The 19,040-nt window shown below is 39.1% G+C and overlaps 1 protein-coding gene across 2 annotated transcripts; it reads left to right on the top strand.

Moving 5' to 3' along the window:
• Positions 1 to 287: 287 nt before the first annotated feature.
• LOC117812502 (T-box transcription factor TBX2b-like) lies at positions 288 to 18,712 on the top strand. Of its 2 annotated transcripts, none has more exons than XM_034683299.1 (7): positions 288 to 588; positions 13,484 to 13,751; positions 13,979 to 14,125; positions 14,260 to 14,336; positions 14,433 to 14,596; positions 15,696 to 16,243; positions 17,484 to 18,712. In XM_034683299.1, the coding sequence occupies exons 2-7, from the start codon at positions 13,488 to 13,490 to the stop codon at positions 17,898 to 17,900; spliced, it is 1,617 nt and encodes a 538-aa protein (XP_034539190.1). In that variant the 5' UTR covers positions 288 to 588; positions 13,484 to 13,487; the 3' UTR covers positions 17,901 to 18,712. The 2 variants fall into 2 exon arrangements, with proteins under 2 accessions (XP_034539190.1, XP_034539189.1); XM_034683298.1 differs by lacking the exon at positions 288 to 588 and adding an exon at positions 11,914 to 13,172.
• Positions 18,713 to 19,040: the final 328 nt, after the last annotated feature.

Below are 19,040 nucleotides of genomic sequence, written 5' to 3'. Positions count from 1 at the left end.
TTCTTCTGCATATAGGTCTACTTTTATGAAGCAGTTAGTGCTTAGTTGTTTACTGACACAGGTTTCACAAAACGATGTGCCTATGAAGCCGAGTAAATATTTTATTTGCAAATATTATGTAATTGTATTTTTTTTAACATTCTCAAAAATGTTTACGTAATTATAATGTAATGTAATAATATTTTCTGCCATAGTAGTCAATGGGAGCAAATACTTTTGTCCACCTTTAAACCTATATTGAATGTGAATGTGTTTACATGGTTCCACTTACCTGTTGTAGCGAGGGGGTCTGTAATTAGTGACACACACGCAAACAGGTGCGACGAAGCTGCATTTTCCCGGGAAAAGTCGTTCTGCTTCTGTCTTAAAACTGTTTCAGACTGTAAAAGAAAAAAAAATGATGCCATAGCTTTTGTTAGCATGTATATGAGTTTACCATCGATGTAGGTCGGTAAAACGGACAGTAAACGATATGAAATACGTCGGGGAGTTTCTCTCATTTGCATATTGTTTGACTGGCTGCAGGAGAGAGACCGTGCCACTTCCTGCCTGTGTGTGTGTGTGACTTTCCTGTGCCCCTCTAAATGGGTAAGTTTTGATGTTCAAATTCTATTTTCTATATTTGTATGGACTTTAAAAGAAGTAGGCTACTGCAGTAATTTTCTAGGTAAGTGTGAGAAAAATAAGGACCTTATTTAATATTATGTTTCCTGAGAGATGTTTATTTGTGCAAATTAGAAAGTGGAACACCTATAACAAAAATAAAGCATTTTTAAAATGTTTAAATGTGTGCCCTTTGTAATTAAATGTATGGTTTCCTGTATACTATAGAAGTATATTAATGTGAAGTGTTCAAGTTTTTACATTATTTTGTTGAATAAAAATGGATTGTAATACACATAAAAAAAAGTTGTGCAGCTCCTGTAATCGAGAGAGACCATGCCACCGCCTGTGTGTGTGTGTGTGGTTGTGTGTGTGTGTGTGTGTGTGTGTGTGTGTGTGTGTGTGTGCGCGCGTGCGAGACTTTGCCCTGTGCCCCTCTTTATAGAGAATAAACATGCACATCCTAAGGTTCAAGGTTCAAGGTTCACTTTATTGTCATTCAGTTACATTTAAAAACATAAAGGAACTAAACACATTACTCAGGTCCAGCAGCATACAGAATAGACGACAAGCTAAAAATAGACTATATAAATAAATAAACACATAACCTAAAAGCCTACAGTAAGTCAATATAAAACCGTGGTTTAAAAACCTCCAGTAAGTGACTTCCTTCATCCCGCCAAGCAAATCAAGACCGTGACATATGGAGAAAAAAAAATTATATTAAAATACATTTTGAAATCTTAATAAATAACTACACTAGTATGCATTCCCAGGAACTCCCTCTGAGTTTCAACAACTTTGTAAACTCCACAAACACCGTTACGTTCAGCCGAAAGTCCCAGGACCTTTGAAAAGTACTACCCACAAAGCAGGGGCTTTTCAGGGTGAGATGAACTACCCCTGTACTAAATTTTGTCCCTGGTTCCTCCGGTCGTAATGTATGTAGTTCAGGGGTAAAGTCCCTAGTTCCGGGGTAAAGTTCCTGCGGTGGAAAAAATGCCTATTGTGACATTGCCAACCCATACAGGGAAAGATGGCTCTCTCTAACATATTTAATTTAGACTGCATTACCCATTTTAAACTCTGAGTGTCAGACTTATACATTACTCATATAATAACTAAAGGCTCTACTTCCCATACTACTTTTATATACTTTAGGTACCATGAGCAGCCCGTATTTTGTGAGTGCCATGTTCTAGAGGGCTAAGAGGTCCCTTTGAGCACTTAAAGACATGATGGTGCCTGATTAATAAGAGCTTTGTAGTTTATATGAAGGTTTTTGAAGCCTGTTTTAGATTTTCTAGGAAGTAAGTACAGAGATGTTAAGCTAGGAGAGGTGTGAGATCTCTTCCTAGTTCTTTTAAGGACACTAGCCACAAGGTTGGACGAGTTGAATGAACAGTTTTTAGAGACTTCTTATGGCAGCGTGATAATAGGGAATAGCAATAATCCTAAACATAGATAACAAATGCATGGTCAAGTTTCATCCATCTCTTCGTTCGGTTCAACTACTGTTTAGTTTGGATTCTGGGGCAAGGAAGAAGCAATGCCATGACTTCGTATTGTACATATTTTGTGTCATTACTCAAAAAGCATAGGCAAGCATTTCTAAGATCCATGTAATGATAGGTAGGTACATTTAACTGATCTGTGAAAAAGGTGGTGTCTCTCTGTTAATATATATGTCAATCCCTTTCTGAGCCTCTCTCTCACACACACACACACACACACACACACACACACACACACACACACACACACACACACACACACACGTACACATACACGTACACATACACACACACACATACACACACACAAACCCACACGCACTCGCATAGAGAGTAACAGATCTTTTCACTCACTCTTCAATGTTTCAGTAAAATGTGACATTAAACTCTTACAGCGTTGCTTGGGATAGCAGTGTGTCGTCTGCTACTAACAACCTGGGGCGTCACCAGGAATTCTGGGCCCCATGAAAATATATCTCAGTGGGCCCCATCACCACAGCCAAGCTTACAAAATGTAACATTGATTCTATACTGGTTTATTTGCATTAAACAAAATTGTATTCTTAAAACTATCCTGGTTAATGGAGTCAAATCTAAGCTACATATCTATATTATTTATTTTATAATTTCTCCAAATGTAACTGCACAATATTGACCTTCAGACTGTCTACCTCTTTAAACAAGACTATTTTGAAGCCAAGTGACTTGTTGAATAACAACAAGGGGACATTATTTGGTATAATCTAACCTCATGAAGTAAAATAAAACTCTAAAAACCTACAGTTGATGCTATGAAAATACGACAATTCCCCACTTTAGGCATGAGACGCGTATCTCACATAGCCGTGAAATTCTGAATGTTTGTTTATTTATTCAGACAATTTTAGTTATCTTATTGCAGAAAACAAAAGAAAAACATAGCAGAAAAGACATTTTATTTCAGGCCCATTAAGGCCCCCCTTCCCCACTTGGGCCCTATGCAGTCAGTCCCACTTTTCCCCCCACTACGACGCCCCTGCTAACAACACATTATTGCAGCAGTTTTTAAAACAATATTTTCAGCCCAACATACGATTATGCCAAGAAGCATGGCTGTATTGGTAGCACTGATTGGTCCAACCAAGATTTTGTGTTGCAAGAGATAATTCTACAGTTATAGGAAACTGTCATGTTGTAGTTTTTTCTATGTAAAGATTACTGTAGTGCCATGCAGCTACACTTGACTGTCATGTAATATTGAGTATTGTGAAGCCCTTCTGTTCTCTCAGGTCCCCTCTGCCACTGTCAGATGCCTTTAGGCATGGAGGCAGACTTGTTAGGTTATGAAAGGTCCCTCCTGGTTCAGGCAAAAAGTGCATGAACAGTATAATGCTTAGCAAAAAAAAGTCGAAATGTGGGCCTTCGAAATGCTACTAGAAGTTCCAGAAGAACTTAAAGATGAAGCTTCAAAAAGGAAGGTTAGGCAGGGTTGAGAAGAGTGAAAACCTGCTCTACAAATGCCTTCTGCTGGCTGTCTCTCTGTCCCTGTGATGGGATTTGGGACACTTTTGGATACCAGGAAATGCACAGGAGTGGCAGCCTTAGAAAGTCTCAGTGTAAATAATTGAAAAGAAAATGTAATGCAGAAAAGCAAGAGAGAGATGCAGCATCTCACAGGATAAAGGTCTAAACCTTCAGTCAGACATGACTAAGTTTATTTATTAGTCAAAATGATTAACATTATTTATACATAATTCCCACTGAGTATTCTAAGTTAGTTTAGCGTTCTACCACAGTAAGTTGCAATAAATAGTGGATCCAAATCCAATAAGTTGTAGATCAAGGGGAAGCAAAGTACAAGTGGATTCTTAAATATTAAGTATTACTTACTCTGAGAGTCCACTAAATAACCTTAGCAGAACCATGTCTTTCTAAGATAGTCATAATGGCGTGACAGTACCTAAGTAGTGAATCATCTCTGTTACGTATTAGGGTTATTTACAACTACTATGTCAGTAACTAGAATGTTTAACTTGTTAAGGCAGCAGAAATATTGCTTAATTGCATTAGAATAAGACAATAAGACGCGTAGAATAGACTGGTGTCTCTTACGGCGTCTATTTAGACCTGATTAAATGTGGCACATTGTTTATTTGTAGTGATGGAAATAAGTACAGTGGCTTGGGACTGCCTTTGCAATTAGTCCTAGCTGTGCAGCTTTGTTGCAAGATTAGTTTGGATTCCCAGAAACCTAAATATGTACACTGAAATATGGTTAAATGCAACCTCAAACTTCTACAGTTTGTCTCTCTCTTCCAGAAGTCAGTGGATAAAAGGAAGAGCCATTCACCCTAAACTGCGAACAATTCTGATTACATTAATAACCATCTAGCTCTCTGGGTCTTTTTCTCAGTCCAAAGAAGTCTCTCCCTTTTACAACAATATGATGAAATGAAGACATGCATGCACACACAAGAGCAACAACCTATAGAGAATATCATGAATATTATAGAGGGTGTGGTGTAGTTCCTTTTTTTTGTTTTTTAAATGAGCAACTTCAGACTAGGTGCCCATACATTCTAAAAACCACCCCATCTATCTATCTTGCTGAACTCATCTGAACCAATTCAGTTATCCTGCTGTAGTGCTCAGCAAAGCCACTAGCTGGGTATATTTCTTTATATTCAACCTAAACATTGTTGGAACTTTGTTGCAGATTCTATATCAAATTTAAAGTTTGTCCACACAGGACCAGGCTTTGGTATGAAATGTGTCATGGTTTCTGTAGTATTCTTAGGTCCTAGTTATTTTGACCAATCATGGATCAGCAAGCATTAGCATAGATGAATCTGACCATTTATCATAAATTAACAAGCTGCCATTTCTGCAGTGATGTCTTCCAACTAGGGATGTACTTAAGTATTTTCCGTGATCGATTTTTGGAAATGTTAACGATCAATTATCGATTAATTGATAAAAAAAACATTATTATTCTTACGTCAAAAACAATGCCAAATAGGTTGTTTTCCCCCTAAATTTTATTTTTTACAGCAACAAAATGCAAATAACTGACGGGATTTAATACGGGCACACATTTGACACGCAGAATATCAACGATCAGGCTCATTAAAATATTCTGCGTGGACATAATCTTTTAAAGTGAAGGCTCATAATACTAACAGAAAAGTACTTCAGACTCACAGTGTCCAGTTTTCTGTCTACTCGTTCTTATTGAGAAAAATAAACATGTGTATTCGCTCAGGTGTCAGCCGGGAGCGCAACCGGGTCATAATCAGTCCCGCTGGAGAAAAGCCCAGACGGCTCTGATGTTGCTGGTCTGTAAACGTAGCGTACCAGAATTTCCCACCTGTCTGTTGCCTTTGTATCCAAAGGTGGGAAATATCCCGTTTAAAGCTGTCAACCTTTGTGTCCGTGTTGTTGTTGGCAGCAGTTTTGTATTGATCCTCTTTTAAAAAGCGCACGTGGAGACCTGGCGCACAGCCGCAGCCACCAGCTGAGCGTCTCCGCTGTGCGCAACACCTTTAACAGCTGATTCACATCGAAACATGCTTTAAACTTAAACACCTCCCTGATAGATGAGTGTAATATGAGACCACATGATGTTTGTTCCACGTGACGGAAAATTGATAACAAAAATGTGTGTTTCGAGTAATTTCTTAACAATCAATTAATCGATAATCGATTAATTGTGGTCATCCCTACTTCCAACATATGTGTTTGAATGCAAGCTGTCCAAAGACATGAGCAATTTCTACTTCTGCCATTACTTTCAACACAACTTTACCTTTTACCATAATGTAAAGGAAACTTTAATTACTAAGTCCTGAAAAAACAAGCTTTGCTTCATGAAGTGTTCCTCTGTATGAGACAGATCCACTGGCTATGCAGAGAATCAAGATATTCTTTGAGATGGACCAAGAATATTATAATTATTAAAAAAAAATTCACCCTCTTGCTTACCAGTAAATTAAATTTTGCTGTTCGTAGCCAGATCAAGCAGCAACCTCCGGTCTCAAACTATGAAGCCCATGCGGAAGTGTTATAAACTGCAATTCATCGAGAATCTGCTTGAGGCTGGCTGCAGAAACACCGGAAACCACATAGACCCCAATTCAAAAAAGACGATCTTTACAGCATTAATAAACATGTTTACAGCCTGGTTCAAAAACTGCTTGGCTCTACGTAGCTAATTTCTCTATTGGCACACACTGTTCGGGGGGTTAATTTTTGTCTAACGCGACGGTTCAGAAGATATTAAGATTACAAGTTTTTGCCCAAATAAGGACATGACTGGCTTGACTCCTGGACGGGAACACATAGCTGTTGGCTAGGAGGCTCAACTCCGCCTCTTTACGTCACACTCTACCTGGTTGAGTTCCGCATTTCCACCACTTTATCACAAATGGGGTGGATGGTCAATTTCTAACTATTTCTCAATAACGAAACAGGCCATTGTAACTCGTGTGTAATATGTAACATTTGAATAATGTTAAACTGGCCTGTTTAAGGTACCTTTGTTAGCATCCATCTAACATGTTCAATCTGTCTTTATAATGCTCCAATCACAGCAGCTGCCAACGAAGTAGTTCCGTTTATGCAAAATAGCAAAAACAAAAAAATCTTTCCAGATTGGTCTAAATGCAGGGACAATTGTATAAATATATGCTTGCAAGTGCACCTAACAATTCATTCAAGATAAAAAAAAATGTCAATTTGAGGAACATATCTGTTTGACTTTGTGCTGCAGAAGCCAGTCAGTGTCAATGACTACCTGGGTGAATCTGAAACGATCTGTCTGATTGCTGAACCAACTCCATACAACAAACAGCATGGTAAAATGTATTTCCTCTCTTTAGAACAGACCTGGAAAAGCTTACATTTTTACTTTTTACAAATCTGAATCATAATGCTATTATTTTGATGAACTTAAAACCTGTTAATTGCAAGTACATCACAGGTAAATCTGTTTCTCTTAGGGGTTCACACTGCATAAATAATCCAGAATCCAGGTTATTGATGTCTTAAAGCTAGGGTTGGCAGTCACGAAAAACTAGCATGAATTTGAATGTAGTATTTCCTCACCCCTCCCCCCCTCCCCTCGGAGCTCCTCCAAAACGACACCCCGCTCACATGCACGAGCAGCGCTGCTTTGCGACCATGTGATCGTGACTGATTCAAAACCGGTACTCAGTACATCGTTTGTGTTTTGCACTACGTCAACTCGTGTCTCACTCAGCGGTAAGAAAAGACTAAAACATTATCATAGTGAAAGTTACAAACACAAACAAACATGAAATGTACGCGCAGGAGGCGGGCAGAATGGCAGGACGGGATTTGATTGGTTTCATATTTTGGCTCTCAAAGGCAGGGATTGGTTGGTGTTTTCCCAGACTTACTCCGGCTGTAGATAGCGGCTTTTTTTCACTCTTTTTAAAGAACACATTATGTGTTGATTGCCATCGGGACATAAGATCATTTCAACCAGTATAACAAAAAGTGTATCTAAATCTGACTACGAACCCCAGCTTTAAATCAGTAGCTGTGTAATAGGCAGGTTAATATATTGAACTGTTAGGTGATTGTTGTTGCAGTGGAACCCCCTTATACCCGGTATCTGCTTATCTTATATTATCAATTTTTTTATGATCTAGTATACTGAGTGCTCAATGTAACTTAAGTTTGTGCCAGTATAATTAGTTTACTTTTTTAAATTCTTACCCACTACTTTTGTAAATCAAATTATTTTAGTATTTGAGTCTTGACAAATTTTTAGCTTCCTAAACTTTACAAAACTGCAAATGTTTCGCAACATAACCCGCATGATATTCTGGTCCAGGTGTGTCACTGCTGTTACCTGTGTTGTCTTTCAAGTCAACAAATAAGAAAACTTAAGGCAAAGGTAGCCACCAATTAAACTCTTTACTTCCTGATTTTACAGCACTACAACATATTACGTTTTGTGCTCTGCTGAAAAATCTGTCTCCCAGTCCTTGATTGGCTTGTGTGTATATGCCTTCTCCAATGGTTGTAATTGAATTGATTACAATATACCAGTTGATTTATGTTCTTGCACTTACGTGCTGCTGTGGACTATGGGTAGTGACCAAAATAAAAAGACTGCAGAAACAAATGGATGTGGATGACCTTCCTCCTCCACAGGGTGGCTGGGCTTAGAGAAAGGGTAAGACACTCAGTCATCCAGAGAGAGCTCAGAGCAGAGCCATGACTTCTATGCATTGAAAGGAGCCATTTGAGTTGGTTGGACGTTTGATTAGGGTGCTTCCTGGGTGCCTCTTTTGTGATTTTAGCCAGGCCTGTCCAACTGGGAAGAGACCCAGAGCTTGCCGGAGGGAAGCTTATTTATTCACCTCGTCAGGCAACATCTTGAAATCCCCAAGGAGGAGCTGAAAAGTTGATTTTGGTAGTGGGGCCCGGTCCGGCTGTGGATATGTGGAATAAAATGGTCAAGAGGATAGATATTCTATGTTCTAAGTGTCCCAGAAATCATTACTATGTACGATTACATGTATACTGATGCAGAATGTTTGGGGGTTATGCAGCTCCCTTCTTTTGGAGGGAGCTTCACTAATCCCATTTTGGGGATTTTGCAGGTTAAACAGATCAACGTGTTGTGTCCAGTGTGTAACCGATATTATGTCATGATTAAAGCAAGGCTCTACAGAGCCCACACAACACTTGTGGTCATAGATCCATGACCTCTCCACTCAGCTTTAAGTCCAACCTCCTTGTCCATTTGCTCTCATATGCCATTTAAGAGCTTGACCTTCAGATGAGTCTTGGACTTTACTGGCTTGCCCTTTGGATGACTTGCAAGAGCCCTCAGTGCCTTAGCATTTTTCTGAATTTGTCCCAGGTGTGGACTGTGACCAGAGAGGTGAAATTCATGCACCATCACTCAGATTGATTGCCTTCATCCTGTTCTGGCGCTTCCCTCAAACTGTCGGCTGGAGCTTCACCAGAGAAGAATGGTGGCACTCTGACCATCCTTCACAGCAGTGCTGAGTGAAGAAAAGCAGACGCAACCACAGCTACTCCCCTCCTCCATCCCTAAATTCTTCTTCTTCTGTTGATGGCTGGGTTAGACAGGCGACCTAATGCACGCAATATCTGTGAATATTTGAAGAATGGGATGGAGAATGTTTTCTTCCCACCCTTCACTCCTTCATTCTTCCCTGAGCTCTTCATGGCTTTGATTTCAAGTTATTACCCTTTGGTATCTAGGGAGCTATTTATCATTTGTAGGACCTCTGAGATCATTTCCTCTGGAGCTTTTCCTGCCTTGTAACTGTCAAGAAGCACCTCACTTTACCTCACATTCATTATGGGTAACTCTTTGGTGTAGCAGAGACAAAAAACAGTCAACTCTTGTTTAAGTTTGTCTACTCTACCTGAAGAGGACAGGACTGATAACATGTTTAGAATCATAATTAACTTAAATGTCAAATCTTGTACAGTTTAAGAATTATGTTGTGGGAACCAGTTTTTTTTAACTAAATAATGAAAAAAAAAATTATCTTGTTGATCTATTATTTTGTATGGAAAAAAATATATAGCATGATCCTAACAATTAACATAACCAGTTCAAAATGGCCTGTGATATACATTTTTGGAATGCAACAGGAAAAGGTTGTGAGAAAAATAATAGGAAAGCAAAAATGTTACAATTTTTAGCAAGCAAATGTGGTTTCCCGTTCATTTACTCTGCTTTTATTGCTAATTTTACACTCAGAGGATCAAACCAAACCAAATTAACTAACCTTAAAAAGTTTTTAAAGAGAAGAAGCAAAATGCTTTGTACAGACTTGTATGTCTTACTCATTCAAAAAAAGTAATTTTCTTGATGCCAAACCCCACTGACAAAGAATCAAATTGAAAAATAGAGATAGCAAGATTAATGTTAGATGTCATTCTGCAATTGCAGCGAAAAGACAGAGAGACGGAAGAGGAACAATCAAACCGCAATGTTCACATCTGAGGTCGGAAGTTGTATTTTCAGCTGCAATTCTAAAAACCAGAAGGTGGAAAAACACTACAAGACTTGTTCAAAATGAATGTCAGCTTCAAGTGTTTGAACGATATCAGTTTTTCCCATCAAATCCTTCTTGGTCTTACCAACTGGGACGTGGGTTAAAGTTGTACCCTACTTTCTGCAGACATTGTCCTAATACTAATCTATTACATTAGAAGTGACCATGTGACTTTTCAGGAAATGGAGACTGCTGGCTTGGCATTACTCTTTTGGTGTTACAACATAAGTCTTGCAATTATAACAGTGGAATGTGGTCTGAAGTGAACTAGAAGGAGCTAGTTGAACCTCCTGATAATAAAACGTTCTACTTCAGGCGACAGTTGCACAGAACTTCCTGTTGGAAATGTAGCACGTTGGTAAGATAAAAGAAAGGGAGGGCCAACAAACCTTAACTCTCCTGTTATGTTGCAGGTCCCGAAAAATTGTTAAAAGTATTTTTTTTTTCTAAAACCTGGTCTACATTCATCAATAAACTTACCTCTATAACTGCCTGATTCCCAATCCACAGTATTAACCCAAACACATAGACCAACTTCTTTTACTTAGACACACCACATGCGCACACGCGCACGCACAGACACACGCACACGCACACACCCCTCTCCCTTTATGTCCCCTAACCGCACTCACACTCCCTCACTGTACTATAAAACGTTAAATGTATGTCAACATCAATCAACATATTTGACACTAGACACTTAAGTATTATTATTATTATTTTTTAATTTACTTATTTTCTTTGTTATTATCATGTATATGGATGTGTGCATACATGTGTATGTATGTATGTATGTATGTATATGTATGTGTATATGTTGTTGGTTTTTTTTGTTTTTTTTGTACACGTGTGGCTAAAATAAAATAAAGAAAAAAAAAAAAAGTAATTTTTTTTAGTATGAAACTTCTTCTGCTTGGCTTAACAGGTAAAACCAACATATAAAATGAAAATGGTTGATCTCACATATTTGCAACCCCCCTTGCGTGTTTATAGAAATACTGTCTGTGGGTCAATTTGACCCGGCAGTCAAAGTGGAAGCTAAAAGGGGTCAGAAGTGTCAAATACTAGTTGTTTCTTTGCAACTGTGCGTCATATTTCACCCCACTCATACACACACGCACACACACACCCTGAGTTTTCCCCTTGGGGCATGAATAAAGTACATTCTATTCTATCTATTTTAACATGAATTTTCATTAAAAACAATTGAGCTATCCTCTTTAAACCATGATCTGTTAGAATAAAAAAACACTATTACACTGAATATTGATTTAAATGGTTAGTAATGGAGTTAATACAGAGATTTAAAAAATGTTTATTGGGATTTTTTGGGGTTCTGACACATTTGGATCATTAAATGTGCCCCTTGTTAAATTGACCCAGGAACATTATTGCTGTTCCTGAGAAACAAACATAACAGGAGGGTTAACTTGACAAGATTTTAACAACCAATGTTAAACCAATGGCAACACAGGCAAAAAGAGGTCTACTCAGCAAATATGATGCAAGGACAAATTGTTTTACTTTTTCTGTAGATTTTGTAAAAAGCAGTTTTTTTTATGTAATTCTTTTTGTAAAAGGAAGAAAAACCCTTATTCAAGTCTTATCATTTCTCATGACTCAAACTTTATTTTCCCAATCTGTTTACGTTGTGGATTTGTTCCTTTTTTTTCTCACGTTTCCTCCCGGTTCAAAAAAAAAAAAAAAAAAAAAAGCAGAAGCATCATCATAGCCCATACAGACTGCACTATAAAGAAAAGTGGAGCAGGCAACTTGAGGATTTGAAGAGTTACCTAAATGTGAAGTGACAGGAGAGAGCTCTCGGCTCTTTGTGGGACGCAAGCAAACTGAGCGCCCAGCCCGCCTTAATTAACAGATCCATGCTTTTCCGTCATAATGAAAAACCTGGAGTGTGTTCCAGAGAGGGACGCGCGAGGTAACAGTAACAGGGAAGTAGCCTAATGAGTGTAGCCTATATGGGTTACCACTAACTTCACCAGATAGTAGTTAATTTAACCCCAAGTATAAAGAGGATTATAATTACTAATATTAATTATCATAATAAAAAGACTAGTTCAGTCTGCAAGGCCACCCTATAGCCTGTTAATACAAGGAAAATATAGAAAATAAAAGCCCTTCCCCCCTTGTTATCTTTGAAATCGTTGCTATTAATAAAATAACGAAACTGTAAAAACTATATGGTCCCTAATCCATGTTGTGTCGTTTATTTTGGTTGGGAATGCACACTGGCCTCTCCCTGTAGTCTGGCAGGTTGAAACCACGCCTTGCGCTTTGTAATTGGTCCGGACAATGAATGTCTGTGCAGAAATTTAGCCCATTAGCCTAACATGTGCGTGGGAGGGCAGACGTGTGACCATGTGTAAACATCAGCCCGCTGTCCTCACTTATCTGTGCCACTGCCGCTTTTGTCGAGCTTTACGCACGGCCCCACAGTGCGCCTCACCCTCCATCTTTGCATTTGCTCCAGTGCCTGAAGAAGTTCTCATCCATTCTTATGGTTTCCTCGTCATGCTACAAAACTCAAAACCTTGAAAAAGTTTTGCACTATTTTGGATACAAGCTCGCGTGCGCTTTACACCAGCAAGTGGGAGTCTTTCTACCATCGACCTGTCAGTTCGGATGCCCCGATGAGAGATCCAGTTGACACAGCGGCTGCCATGGCTCATCATCCTTTCCAAGCTCACCGGCCAGGTGCTTTGCCCCTGTCAGCCTACTTCACAGCCACTCAGCAGCCGCTTTTCCCCGCCATGACTTTCCCTAATGTCGCTTCTCTGTCCGAGCCTCTGCAAGAGCAGGCTCCGTGTGACGCGGGGCTGCACGCGGCTTTGGGACGACCACGTCAGCCGTCAGTCCACCCGCGGTCCTTAAAGAGTCTGCAGTCTGAGGAAGGGCAGGAGGATGATCCGAAAGTCACACTGGAATCACAGGGTTTATGGAATGAATTTCATAAAAGAGGGACCGAAATGGTTATTACAAAATCCGGAAGGTATGTAAAAAATAATATTTATCTTATCAGCCTTTTAATATGTTAAAGGGAATATGTTCATAAGTTTTCGAGTTATTAGACACATTTAGACATTCTTGGAGCCCTTTCCAGTTCAATATTTGCTCAATTACACTGTAAAACAATTATTAAAAAACAATGAATCCCCCACTCTTGCATCAACTAGTTTGATCCTCTAACCCCTTACTAATATGCCCTAAAAACAAAGCTTCCACACTTCAAGATAATATTCTCTTCTGTAATATTTCAATTTCTAACAAATAACTATCATTTATGATATGCCTCTGCTACAGGAGAATGTTTCCGCCTTTCAAAGTGCGTGTGGATGGCCTGGATGAAACAGCAAAGTACATTCTGCTGATGGACATAGTGGCCGTGGATGACTGTCGCTACAAGTTTCACAACTCTCGCTGGATGGTGGCAGGAAAAGCTGACCCGGAGATGCCAAAGCGTATGTACATCCACCCAGACAGTCCATCCAAAGGGGAGCAGTGGATGAGCAAGCCCGTGGCTTTTCATAAACTCAAACTCACCAATAACATTTCAGACAAACATGGATTTGTAAGTACTTTGTTTTAGTTTCACTTTTATAGATTAGGACATGTTTATAAGTCAACCTATTCATGGAACTTAAGTCACAGCACACGTCAATATGATATAACACTTACTTTTGAACTAAATCTTTAATTAAAATGTTATTGTGTATTTTCTTTTCACATGTCTCTTATTCACAGGCAAACCAGCTCTACGTTCATTTCTAATTCTTTCTCCTTTTCTTTTTCTCCTAGACAATTTTGAATTCAATGCATAAATACCAACCCAGATTTCATATTGTAAGAGCCAACGACATCATGAAGCTTCCGTACAGCACCTTTCGGACTTACGTTTTCCCGGAGACAGAGTTCATTGCTGTCACTGCTTATCAGAATGAAAAGGTAACCCTAGTTCTCCCCCCCTACCTCCCTTGGGCCTTAATAAGCCCCATGCACTGTGTAAGCCCTGTGTTTACATGTCCTGGAAATGTTGTTTTGCCATAACTAACTTGCCGATTTTTCTTCCACTTCATAAGATCACACAACTTAAAATCGACAACAACCCTTTTGCCAAAGGTTTCAGAGACACTGGAAATGGGAGACGAGAAAAGAGGTATTTGTTTTGCTATCAAAATTCGTGAAAATACAAATATGAAGACAAAATATCTTGAATATTTTGTGTAGACTTACCATACATTGTGATTTGCAGGAGTAAGCAGTTCACCATTTATCCTCTACCCGAGAACCAAAGCAAAGCAGACCACGACTATGCCGATTCTGACGACTCATGTGAGCAACCCAGTACCAGGGAAACGTTTCATTCCCCTCGAGGGGTGGTGAGAAGCCCCCTGAGGTCCACACCGACACACCAAGGTGGGTTTTCTTACAGACGTCTGTGTGAGAGGATTTTATGGACTCTATTTAAAAAGCTGTCTTGTTCTCAGCAGAAATACTGAGTTGTTTCTATAGGGAAAAAACTAGGTGTTACTATTGTCATTAACAAAGGCTTTCTTCTATTTAAGTGTCACTGTAAGCCATTAAAGTGTGATAGTAAGCCTTCACTCACAATAGCAGGACCCTGAACTGAGACAGCTAAATGGAATTAAGTCACCATTAAGTGTACTATTTTACACCTGGGCCTGTCCTTATGTGACTTTTTCAAATGTCACAGTAGGACACAATGCAGGCTTTCTAAGGAGTTCAACTAAGTCCCTGAAGATCCTATACTCTAAGGATACAAGAGCCCGAAATATAAGAATTTATGTATGTACGTGTGTACAAAAGAGGAAAAAGCCTGCTGACAGAGCAAAATGAGTTGTAAAAAAGTCACAAAGTTTATATCTATAGTCTTAACCTTTTATTCCAACTAACTGAAATTGAATGTACATTCCTTTACTGTTAAAGAAACATGGCAAAAATGGTGTAACTAGGGCAGCTTTATATTAGCTTTAATCACATATTGTGAACCTCATCGGCGAGCAATTTGAGCTGGGATTAAGGTGTTTTTAATTGCCAGAAATACACTTTTACTAACGAGATGGCACCCTCATTGGAGGGTTGACAGATACAGACATTATGGGGTGAATGAGAAGCATGACAAAGTGCGTTTGTATCTGGGCGGAAGTTAACCAAGGACGTTTTGGTTACATTACCTTATCTGCTCAAGAAGTAAGATGACATCAATGAACAGAACAACAAAACAGGAAGGGAAATTGTCAATGTGTAGATCTTAACCTTAATTTGATGTGTGACTCAGTTTGACTCAGCAGAATTAGCGTGCTATAATTAATCAACTAATAGTTTCTGGCACCTCCAGAGAGGTCAAACACGAACACTGTCTCGATCGTGCCCCAAGATGTTTGCACTGAAATACTGTTCTACAAAGAGTGCTCATTGTGTTACTAACAAGCAAGAAATGTGATCGGTTTACTTTAACAAAAATATTCATCAAACACAATGATTCTTCCCACAGATGAGAACAATACTGGAAGCGACTCAGATAATGACAATCGAAATGAGAACGACGCTGAAGCCGGCTGTTCCCGAACTAATCGTGTGTCTTCTTTGAGTCAGAAGAGTGAGGAAACACAGAGAACCAAACCTCCTCTCAGTAAAAGCCACAGCAGTGAGGACGCAGTAAGAGAGAGAACCATTTTCCGAACATCAGACGACTTATCCTTCAAGGAATCTGACTCTTCAAAAAAGCACACGAGTGATATCAAAGATGGAGCCCAGCCTATGATGCCTCAGAACTCGGCGTCCCTTGGTGCTGCACAACACCAGACTTTGGATTTCTCAAATGTGCACAGGCAACAGTTTCTGAAGCTTGGGGCACCTTTGCTGCTTCATCCTGGACAGCTGGCGATGAAGCCAGAGGCTTTTTCGAACGCAGGGATGGGACATTTGTTTTCTTCTTTGCCTGGAGTAAATAACGCGGAGAGTGGGGGGCTCTCTTCTCGGAGCATTGCTTCGGCATCTCCCTTCATGTTTCACCTGTCACAGCACATGCTGGCCTCTCAGGTACGCATCAGCAGAAGGACTGTATTCTACCACAACACATATATCTATACATTTTTTAACAGATATTTTAAAATGGGGATGTTTGCTCCTTTAAGGGTCCTTTCTGAAACACAGTACACAAGGACCAAGTTAATGCTTTATCATAGATGTGTGTTGGGAATGGAATTTACATTTTACCCTCAAACTTCTTTTTTTGAAGTTGAGTTTTTCAGCATTTTAGCCTTTGTTTTCAGGACAGCTGAAGAGAGACAGGACATGTCGGCAGTAGAGAGTGGGGGAAGACATGCACAAAAGGGATGTGGCCAGGGTTCTAACCAGCTGCCGCTGCAATGAGGACTATATCCTCTGTATATGGGGCGCATGCTTAAACTCCTAGGCCAACCTATGCCCCCTTCCCTCTAACTTCTTAAACAGTACTCTAGGTGTGCCTTTCCAGGAACAATGGGACAATGCTCAAATGTGCTTCCTGTACTGGCACTTTAAATGTCCTGGAAAGAGTAGTGTCCTTAACCTCACACCAACAAGGTCGTGAACCTAAGTACACCCAATTTCAAGGAAACTTGCAACTATTAAAAAAAGATGTGTTAATGTCTGAGGCTACACAATACCAATTTGAGATGACTATACCGTCAAATTACATTCATATTGCAGTTATTCCAGTTGACCTGGTTCCTGCTGACCTCAGTGATTTCATCCTCTGCTGACAGCACATTTTTATTGTAAGACAAAATTGAAAAATCAAATATTATTGAGTGTGAAAGATGATGCTGTGAAATACGTGGGAGAAATTACTTTTTCATTGACAATCATTTCACTGCTGCTTGGACTGGACTACATTGAGAATGGATTAAGTGTCTTAACCTACACTAAAATATTTACTAATACTCAATCAAATAATTACTCTCAATGCCAGTTGGCTATCAAAGTATTGTTTTAGAAGTAGTTAAGGTGATGTTGATAGCAAGTTAGCTAAGGAGAGGTCAGGTAAGGAAACAGTCTGAAGAAATGTTAACATAAATCGATTTAAATTAAATAACAACAGCATATTTTTTTTTCAAATTGATGTTTTTTTTTTTTTGAGGTTTGCTCTTTCTTGTTTGACAGCTTTAGCAGCTTTTCTAATAGTCAACTACAGTCATTTTTGTATTTACACAGCAGGATGTTAAATTGTTGTTCCAGAAAACAAAGTCATATTGTAGAATTTGGAAACTTATCTGTTTTGCCTTTTTCTTTCACACAGGGAATCCCACTATCACCATTCGGAGGATTGCTCTCCTATCCATACCGCTACATGGCAGCGCCCACTGCCATCGCTCCGGCTCTCCCCACCTGCTCTGCAGCTTCCACACCAGCCAGAAACCACTGCTTCCGCAGCCACCAACCCTGGTTGAGATTCAGCCCTTATCAGATCCCCACCTCTGTTACCTCAAGCCAAAACCTGCTTTCAACCGTGTCACCTGCGAGATCAAGCTCCCAGTCTGAGCTGACCAAATCCGGAAGCAGGGAGTCCAGTCCCGTGTCTGACAATCCCAGTCACAGAAACAAGGCCAAGCTGAAGACAGCTGCAATGAGAGCTGTCGTTAAGGAGTCAGTTAAGGAACTGCAGAACCTACAGGATGCAGCTAGAGAACTTGGTAAATCACTTCCTTCACAATAGACTCTCGTACATGTTGTGTTTCACCCTGCACATAGAGGATTGTGGGTGGTTGACACAAACGAGTTGCACATTAGAATCACTTTAAGTACATATTGTGTCAGGAACTGCATGTATTGCTGCTGTTTATTTTTTCTTTGTCAACAATCCACACTGCTATTTAGGGACTTAGATACTTTTGTTATCACATGGTTTTATTATATTTACTATATATCACTGAGTAAATAAAGTTACTTAAATAGTTCTTTAATAGTCACCTATAAACATCACTTGAACCAAAGTAATGTTTAAAACACAACATCAAGGGTCTTTTGAAAATCAAGTTCTAGACATTTTTTTACTTGTACAATTAAAAAAGATGATAAGTGGAATTCCTTTGGGAAAAATAAGCTATCTAAAATGTGATAGCCCCAAGTAGAGTGCTCTGACAGATGCATTCTGTGCTATAAGTACTCCACACACACACATTAATTTGGATCTATATGTGAATTGATTTTGTTCCTCTAATTTCAGTTTTTCTATAAACACAACAAACAAAAGCTTTTCGAGACTGAATTCCATTTTAATCCTGCCAAAGAGAAATGGGAAATTATGCACCACCTTGTCGTAGTTTCACTTTCTGTTCATGTACCAAAGCTGCTTCCCAGACTTAAAGGGAAAACTCAGGATATGTAAAGATTTTTTTTTCTTACAAGAGCACTTTAATAAAAAAAGTCTTCAAGTAATCTGGCAGGTTGTCAGAAAAGCTATTCAGGTAAATGTTTTTTTGTGATTTGATTTATTTTTTCACAAGTCAAATAAAGATATTGTTCACATTTGAAACTGTTGTCTTAATCTGTTTAGAATAAATGGATATAGTAAAATATCCAGTTGGCTGAGCTAATACAGAAGTTGGATTACCTCCTCTGTTTTCCCCACAAGAAAAATCTGACACAAGAAGACTAATCCATACTGTAACTTTATTGCCTTCTTCTCTCTTCAGACCATCCAGTTTGGTCATATATTTTTATTCTTTTTGAAAAGTTGTTGCACATTGCTCATAAAAGCTCTAAAACGTTCTCTCTGATATGAACATTGAAACCACATTCTTGGAAAGTTCTAATAAATGTATACAGAGGAGGGAAAACTGAAGCTTGTTAGAAT

Source organism: Notolabrus celidotus, chromosome 5 (genome assembly GCF_009762535.1).
Source record: "Notolabrus celidotus isolate fNotCel1 chromosome 5, fNotCel1.pri, whole genome shotgun sequence".
NCBI classification, from domain to species: Eukaryota; Metazoa; Chordata; class Actinopteri; order Labriformes; family Labridae; genus Notolabrus; species Notolabrus celidotus.
Note: the sequence above shows the minus strand (reverse complement) of the source record. Positions and strands in the feature narration are given on the sequence as shown.

What these genes read in the sequence shown, in the direction of transcription:
- LOC117812502 (XM_034683298.1), top strand. Translation starts at nt 12,814, where the DNA reads ATGAGAGATCCAGTTGACACAGCGGCTGCCATGGCTCATCATCCTTTC. An exon ending in GTTATTACAAAATCCGGAAG is followed by an intron (nt 13,173 to 13,483) that starts GTATGTAAAAAA and finishes CCTCTGCTACAG; the next exon opens with GAGAATGTTTCCGCCTTTCA. An exon ending in AATGGGAGACGAGAAAAGAG is followed by an intron (nt 14,337 to 14,432) that starts GTATTTGTTTTG and finishes TGTGATTTGCAG; the next exon opens with GAGTAAGCAGTTCACCATTT.